Consider the following 9,088-nt stretch of genomic DNA (forward strand, 5'->3'; position numbering starts at 1 on the left):
CACCCGCTGCCTTCTCTGTATGTCAACTGCCTTACAAAGTGTTTGACCCCCACCCCCAGGGCCTTGTCGTTCATGTTGGAATTCCTTACTCCACCCGTCACCACCAATACTGGCACTGTTATGACTTTCATAAATATCACATGGGAGAGAGGGCAGAGGTCTGGGTAGTTTGTGCTGGGGGTAAGGGCTAAGGGGAGATAGGTGAACAGTATTTGGTAACTCTGAGCTGGTGCAGGGAAAAGACACAGCCCTGCCTTGAGGGAACCCCAGTCTGAGGGGGAGACACAGCTCTTATGGAGCCCAGTCTTAGAATGGTATCATGTCCACAGCTCTACTCAGTAAGGTGACAGGCTGCCTCTGTCTTGAGACTCCCTGGGGTGAAGGTGGCCAGATTAGCCTTCATGGTGCTGCCCTTAGCTTCTAACCACCTCATCCCCAGCTGGAGACCCCAGTTGCCATGGACTTCCTTGGCCACTATCTGCCCCAGACACACCTTCTGCCCCAGTTCCCAGCAGTGACCTTGCTTCCTGCCTGCTTTCCTCTGTAAGAACAGAGATCAAGGGGCATTCTCCTCGTTCTCCCCGTCTCTTGGCCCTCCCACCACGAGCAGCTGCTGCATTCAGGAGAGAAGACCTTTACTAGGATCAAGAAGGAAAGGAAGGAGGAGGTGACCAACCAGGTCTGGCTCTGGTGAAAACCGATGTTTCCTCCATTGTGACTAAAATTATGACACTGTCTCTGTGCTTGTTGTTGTATTTGATTCCTTGTTTGATTGTGTCTGTTTGTTTTTTTGCTTAGAACAAATACACTTGGCCTCTGACCTCAAAAGAGCACTGTCCTTCAGGGCAACCCCCATCTTCAGCCTCTGTACAGGATACTTACTCCAAGAATATTGCCGAGCTGGACACAAGCTTGGCCCTTTCTCTGGGGCTTCCTGTGAAGCTAGAGATGAGAACATGGGAAGTCCCACCCTGTATCTTTTAAGGGAGGTTGAGGGGGAGAGAGAGCATCTTATAAACCACAACTCGGCTTAAACCAGGGAAGAATTACCCAGATATCAGATCCAATTTGTTCTCAGGGCATCACAAGTCAACAGTGTGTGCTTCTAAAAAGAAGTGATTCTACTTTCAGTACACACATAGACTTTTGTGATTTTGGAAAAGTGCAGTTGTGTTCTAGACTGCAACTCATAATGACCCCTTGTGAAAAACTAGAACTGCTCCTTAGAGTTTTTTAGGTTGAAACAGATCATTAGCTCTTTCTCCTGGGGAATTGCTGGGTGGGTTCAAACTGCCAGCCTTTCAGTTAAGGCCTTAAATTATATACAAGAGTACTCATGTGGTCATTTCAGCTTCTGCAGCCTCCAAATGAGATGTATTTACAAAACTGTTCGATGATTAATTAATTAATTAATGTTAAAAGCCATAGTCCCAAGACATAGCTAAAGGAAATTCACAAAAATGTCAGAAGGGACAGTTCTCACTTGGATGGGTCTATTTGGTTCTATGTCCTAAAAAGTCCATTATATATCTGAAAATTGAGATTCACAGCCCCTACTCACAGGTATGGGGACCCCTCTCATTGCACACCTGCTCTCAATGTTCTGGAACTCTTCTGAGTCCTTTGCCCATATACTCAGGACTCTTCCTCCTCCTGGTTGATAGAAAGTGGTCTGAGTATTGCTGTCAGAGGACACTGAGGTCATAATGTGATATGATTGCCCTTTGCAGGAGGGATGCAAATGGAAGCCGTTCCAGGCTCTGTAGCTCTGAGTCCCACCACATCCCACATGTCCCAAATTCATAACATTCCATCACATTCATTCATCTGGAGAACTCAGGGCTGTCACCTTATCTCTGTTCCCTGAGGTGTTGTGTAACCTTGTTCGAGCCACTCTCCCACTCTGGGCTTGTATATCCCCTTCTAGAATGGTTGAAAGTGCTAGAACCTCTCAGATGGGCTTACTGGGTGATGGACAGAGGGAGCCTGTCGCAATAGGGAATCCCTAAGCCACCAAAAAGTCAGCTTTCTCCTATGTGAGAACAGATAAGACCAGGAATAAGACACACACCCTCTTCTTCCTCTCCACTCACCCACCCCCAGAAAGCATCAATTCAGTAGACATTGAGTGGGTATCTACTGAGGAATCCTGGTGACACAGTGTTCAGCTGCTAACTGAAAGGTCAGTGATTTGAATCCATCAGCTATTCCACAGGAGAAAGACATGGCAGTCTGCTTCTGTAAAGATTACAGCCATAGAAACCCTATGGAGCAGTTCTATAGGGTCTGTCTATAGGATTGCTATGAGTCAGAACTGACAGTGGCAACAAGTTTGTTGGTTTGCTGTTCACCTGCATCTTGGAAAAGATATGAAAACACCCTTCTGGAGCCTCTTTGTGGAGGCGGCGCATTCTCTCCCTTCTTTTAGAGATGGCTGGTGCCTGGCTTGATTTGGGGTTCTGAGGGTTCCTGGAGATAAAGAAACCAAGTGTGTAGGGGAAGAGGGTAGGAGATGGGCTGCCTGGACCCATGGAGATCCATTTCTGCCCTCTTCCCAGGGTGCCACTGTGTCCCTCTCTGAGACTGTGCAGAAATGGCGGGAATATCGGCGCCAGTGCCAGCGCTTCCTGAATGAGGCTCCACCCCCAGCCACAGGTGAGTCTAGATGGGCCCTCACTCAGTGCTCCCCCACCCACCCAACCCCTGGGAGCTTTGGAGAATCCACGGCTGGGCACCATTTGCCTCTCTAGGATGCCATACCTTTCTGAAAATTGGTACTCTGTCCAGGCTACTCCCATGCCTGAAGTGCCTTCCTGTCCATTTCCACTTAGTATGAAATCACAGGCTCTTCACAAAAATAACCAGAATTACTGGTTGGATAGAACTGGTGGAACCCCTGAGACTGTGGTCCCAGGTTACCCTTTGGGCCTAAAAATGGACTCATTTCCATAAATTGGCTTTTAGCCCAACAGTAGAAAGACCTACATGCAGAACGCCTACCCAAGGGCAATACACCTACTCTAGAGAGATGCACCCCTTAGATCAATCAGCCGTGAGACACCAGAGGGGCAGCATTCACATGCAGAGAAAGTTGGATAGACAGGAATTCATAGATAAGAAGGGCACAAGGAGGGGGTAGTCACAGGGATGGGAGGGGAGGAGAGTTTTTTATGGTTGGGGATGGTAATCGGGGCCATGAAATTAAATATACATGAACTGTTGGATATAAAACAAACCTGCTTTGTATATTTGCACCCAAGCACAATTTTAAAAAGAAAAAAAAAATTATAGGTTCTTCAAAGTCCAACTTACATGGAGCTACCTCCTCCAGAAAATCTTCCCCAAGGAATCTCCTTTTCTTTCTTTTTTTTTTTTAAATCTCTTACCCATTTGCCCTATAGTCAGCTTTGAGGTTGCTGTCTTATTCCATTATCCTGGCCCTAGCTTGATCCCCTAAAGAACGGTGACCTGGTCTCTCCATTTTTGTGTCCTTCCCAGCACCTCCCAGCTTGTACATGAGCTACTGTTGTTGCTGGCTGCCGAGAAGTCGGCCCCCTGACTCATGGTGACCCATACGCAACAGAACGAAACACTGCTGGGTCCTGAGCCATGCACATGATTAATGGCTGACCGAACCATTGTGATCCAAAGGGTTTTCACTGACTAATTTTTGGAAGGAGATCACTAGACTTTTCTTCCTGGCCCATCTTAGTCTGGAAATTCTGCTGAAACCTGTTCAACATCATTACGACACACAGGCCTTCACTGGCAGATAAGTAGTGGCTGCTCATGAGGTCCACTAGCTGAGAATCAAACTCACGTCTCTCTGATGGACAGTGAGAATTATTCTACTACTGAACCATCACATGAGCTAGAGGCCCAATAACCATATTTGTAGGAATAAATGTGCAATCTAGGCCACCTGAGGATAAGGCCTGACCAAGTCATGGTATTTTCAATTGCCTCATATGCATGTGGAAGGAGCTCTGGTAGCATAGTGCCTAAGGCATTTGACTGCTCACCAGAAGGCTGGCGGTTCAAACCCACCAGCCACTCCTCGGAAGGAAGGTTGGGCAATCCTACTTCCGTAGTGATACTGCCTCGGAAACCCAAGGAGGGGTCACTATGAGTCGGGGCCGACTCGATGGCAAACAACAACAACAACAGCATGTGAAAGCTGGACAATGAATAAAGAAGATGAAAGAATATTTGAAGCCTTTGAATTATCATGCGGGTGAAGAATATTGAATAGAGCATGGACTGCCAGAAGAACACAAAATCTGTCTTGGAAGAAGTGCAACCAGAATGCTTCTTAAAAGGGAGGATGGTGAGACTTCATCTCACTCATTTTGGACATATTATCAGAAGGGTCCAGTCCCTGGAGAAGGACATCATGCTTGGTAAAGTGGAGGGTCAGTAAAAAAAAAAGAAAGACCTTCAACAAGATGGATTGACACAGTGGCTGCAACAATGGGCTCAAACATGGCAATGATGATGCAGGACTGGGCAATGTTTCATTCTGTTGTACATAAGGTAGCTATGAGTTGGAACCAGTTCAACAGCACCTAACAACAACAACAACAGGAATAAATGTTATGGAGATTTAGTGGGGTATTTTAAACGACAATGTTGTTGTTGTTTTGTTGTTATGTGCCGTCGAGAATGGCAATGTTATATGCTGTAATTCTAACAGTGTACCCTTATTTCAGCCTTGTGCGCTCCTGTACCATGTACTTTAAAAGTAGGCCTATGTTGTTGTTGTTTGGTGCCATCAAGTCAACCGCAACTCATAGCGACTCTGTACAACAGAAAGAAACACCGCCTGGTCTTGCTCCATCTTCACAGTGTTTGCTATGCTTGAGACCATCATTGCAGCCACTGTGTCAGTCCATCTCATTAAGAGTCGTCCCCTTTTTCACTGACCCTCTACTTTACCTAGAATGATATCCTTCTCCAGGGACTCGTCCCTTCTGACAGCATGACCAAACTACATGAGACAAAGTCTGGCCATTCTTGCTTCTAAGGAGCATTCTAACTGTATCTCTTCCAAGATAGATTTGTTCATTCTTCTGGCAGTCCATGGTATATTTGATATTCTTTGCCAAAACCACAATTCAAATGTAACAATTGTTCTTCCTTATTCAATGCCCAGCTCTCAGATGCATATGAGGCTATTGAAGATATCATGGCTTAGGTCAGGCACACCTTAGTCTTCAAAGTGACATCTTTGCTCTTTAATACTTTAAATAGGTCTTTTGCTCCAGATTTCCCCAATACAATACATTGTCTGATTTCTTGACTGCTGCTTCCATAGGCGTTGACTGGGGATCCAAGTAAATGAAATCCCAAACAACTTCAATCTTACCTTCATTTATCTTGATGTTGCTTATTGGTCCGGTTGTGAGGAATTTTGTTTTCTTTATGTTGAGGTGTAATCCATAGTGAAGGCTGTAGTCTGATCATTGTCAGTTAAGTACTTCAAGTCTTCCTCACTTTCAGCAAGCAAGGTTGTGTCAGCTGCATATTGCACATTGTCAGAGTTTTCCTTCGATCCTACTAGTACCATGTTTTTCTACATATAGTCCAGCTTCCCAGATTACTTGCTCAGTGTACCGATTGGATAAGTATAGTGAAAGGATATAACCCTGATGAATACCTTCCTGATTTTAGACCATTCAGTATCTCCTTATTCTGTTTGAACCACTGCCTCTTGGTCTGTGTACAGGTTCCTCATGAGCATAATTAAGAGTTCTGGAATTCCCATTCTTCACAGTGTTATTCATAATTAATATGATCCATGCAGTCGAAAGTCTTTGCATAGTCAATAAAACACAAGTAAAGTTTTTGTGGTATTGTTTGCTTTCAGCCAAGATCCATCTGACATCAGCAATGATATCCTTCGATCCCCACCCTCTTCTGAACCTGGCTTGAATTTCTGGCAATTCTCTGTCACTATACTGCTGCAATCATTTCTGGATTATCTTCAACAAAGTTTTACTTGTATGTGATATTAGTGATATTGTTCGATAATTTCCACATTCTGTTGGATCACATTGTTTAGGGATAGACACAGTATGGATCTCTTCCAGTCAGTGGGCCAGGTAGCTCTCTTCCAGATTTCTCATCATAAGTGAGTGAGTGCCTCCAGTGCTGCATCTGTTTGTTGAAATATCTCAATGAGCATTCCATCAATTCCTGGAGCCTTATTTTTCGCCATTTCCTTCACTGCAACTTGGACTTTTTCCTTCAATATCATTGGTTCTTTCTTTTATATATATATATGTAGACATTCTTATATTGCTGTTGTTGTTAGGTGCCATCAAGTTGGCTCCCACGCATAGTGACCCCATGTACAACAGAATTAAACACTGCCCAGTCATGCGCCATCTTCACAATCCTTGCTATACCTGAGCCCATCGTTGCAGCCACGTGTCAATCCAACCTGTTGAGGGTCTTCCCCTTTCTTCCACCTTACCAAGCATAATATCTTCTTTAGGGAATGGTCCCTTCTGATGACATGACCAAAGTAGGTGAGATGAAGCCTGGCCATTCTCACTTCCAAGGAGCATTCTGGCTGCACTTTTTCCAGGACAGATTTGTTCGTTCTTCTGGCAGTCCGTGGCACTTTCAGTAAAGCAACTTTTCTTCAGTCTTCCTGACTCATTGTTCAGCTTTCACATGCACACGAGGCTGTTGAAAATACCATGGCTCGGGTTAGGCACATACAAATACATAAGTAGAAATATTGTCTGCCAAACTCATATATGGTCATAGGTATATTCCCTTTAGCCAAGACATATCTGATCATTTAGCCTGTCTACCTGTGTATCCACCTGTAGATTAATGTTTGCTATTACTGATAATGCAGTATTGTGTATGCAAAAGTGTTTATCTTTGTTGTCTATACCTCTTGTGCACTTCTCTGTGTCTTCCTTTTCCTTAGTGTTATTGTGTTGGTCACTCACTTTTGATATTTTGCCTTTCCCTTCACCCAAATTGACACTTGTCTCTTACCTCTCTAGCAATTTTCCTTCCCCTCCCCTCCCACTCCTGATAACCAGGAAAAGAAGTTTCCTTCCATATGTAAACCTTTCCTTGATGTTTTACAATAGTGGACTTATACAATATTTGTCCTTCTGTGACTGACTTATTTCACTCAGCATAACGTACTCCAAGTTCATCTATGTTATAAAGTGTTGTTCTTTAGTGTTGCATAATACTCCATGGGGGGAGGTCTGGTAGCATAGTGGCTAAGGCACTTGACTGCTAACCAGAAGGCTGGCGGTTCAAACCCACCAGCCACTCCTCGGAAGGAAGATGGGGCAATCTACTTCCGTAGTGATACTGCCTCGGAAACCCAAGGAGGGGTCGTTATGAGTCGGGTCTGACTCGATGGCACGTAACAACAACAACAACAACAAATACTCCATGGTGCGTATGTCCCACAGTTTTGTTATCCATTCTTCCACTGATGGGCACTTAGGTTGTTTCCATCTCTTTGCTTGTGAATAGCAACATGTGATCAACATGGGTGTGCATGTATCTATTCATATCCTGGCTCTCATTTCTTTAGGATATATATCTAGTAATGGCATTATTGGATCAAATGGTATTTCTATTTCCAGCTTTTTAAGGAATTGCCATACCATTTTCCACAGTGATTGTATCATTTTACAGTTCCATCAGCAGTGTATGAAAGTCCCAATTTCTCTGCATCCATGCCAGCATTTGTTATTTTTTGTCTTACTGAATTTTGCTATTATTGCTAGGATGAGGAATACCATAGGTTCTTCTTTTTTTTAAAAAAAAAAAAAATGTAATTTGGGTGAAAGTTTAAAGAGCAAATACATCTTCCTTACAGCAGTTCACATACACTTTGTCTCATGACATTGACTGTAATCTCCCACAATGCAACAGCTCTTCTCCCACTTCCTCCCCATAGTTACCTCTTCCCTGTGTCTTTCCCTCCCATGCACTCCTGCTTTCCCTCAAGCTGTCTCCCTGTGCATACACAGCCCTCCTATTCTCCCATGATTGTTCTCTCCAAGGAGTATATCTACCTAATGTAACTGTTTGGCTCATATGTCTGTCTTTTGTTTGGCTGGAAGCTACAGTAGTGGGTTCAATTCCAGACCTGAAGGGCAGCTAGGGGCCATTGTCTCAGGGGTTCCACCAGACTCTATCAGACCAGCAAACCTGGTCCTTTTTTTTTTTTTTTCTTTTTCCAAACGATTTTGAGTTTTGTTCCACATTGTTCTCTCACTCTATCCAGGATCTCCTACATAGATCCCCCCTAAGTGGTTGACATTGGTAGCTTAGTTCTTCTGGTCTCATAGTTGTATAGACTGAGGATTGCAAGGTGTACCCTTTGACTAATTGTTTCCATGCATCTTTGGTTTTCTTCATTCTTCTCTGCTGTGGATGAGGAAAGACCCATCATTGCATCTAGATGGCCGCTTGCAAGCTTTTAAGATCTCAGTCGCTACTCATCGAAGTAGGATGTGGAACAATGTTTTTGTGTAGCATGTTATGCCTGTTGAGGTTGATGTCCCCTGCGACCATGGTCCTGAGCCCACAGGTCCAACTACTTATTCCCTCTGGGCAGCAGGCTGTGGCCAAGGGGTGACTACAGTCTTATCCCTTGTCAGCTCTACTATGTACCTAGAAATTCTTACATAACATACAAATAACACTGGTAGAAATATTGTCTGTCAACCCTATACATGGTCATGGGCACACTCCCCCCTAATCATTCAGCCTGTCCATCCATCTATCCATGTTGTCCATCCATCTATCTAATGTTTGCTATCGCTGACAACACAGTACTGTACGTGCAAAAAGTTTCATCTTTGTTGTCTGTCCCTCCCATGCATCTCTCTACGTCTAAGGAATACCATAGGTTCTTGATCATATGCTACCTCGTGAAATGGTTGAACGTTGACAATGCATATTCCTTCCATCTCCTTTTTTTTTTTTTTTTTTAGTTTCAATTTAATTTTCTTTTTTATTGTGATTTGGGTGAAGATTTACAGAGCAAATTCACTTTCCGTACAGCAGTTCACATATACTTTGTCTCATGTCATTGACC

The 9,088-nt window shown here is 43.9% G+C and overlaps 1 protein-coding gene across 1 annotated transcript in view; it reads left to right on the forward strand.

Moving 5' to 3' along the window:
- The window catches only part of GLP1R (glucagon like peptide 1 receptor), a 52,747-nt gene that overhangs the window by 6,463 nt on the left and 37,196 nt on the right, over positions 1–9,088 (forward strand). Inside the window, exon 2 of the mRNA XM_007939421.2 lies at positions 2,559–2,655. Within this exon, the coding sequence (XP_007937612.1) occupies positions 2,559–2,655 (97 nt within the window). The remainder of the gene's footprint in view (positions 1–2,558; positions 2,656–9,088) is intronic.

This window comes from Orycteropus afer, unplaced genomic scaffold (assembly GCF_000298275.1).
Source record: "Orycteropus afer afer isolate SDZICR_OR568_19922 unplaced genomic scaffold, OryAfe1.0 scaffold00059, whole genome shotgun sequence".
In the NCBI taxonomy this organism is placed as follows: domain Eukaryota; kingdom Metazoa; phylum Chordata; class Mammalia; order Tubulidentata; family Orycteropodidae; genus Orycteropus; species Orycteropus afer.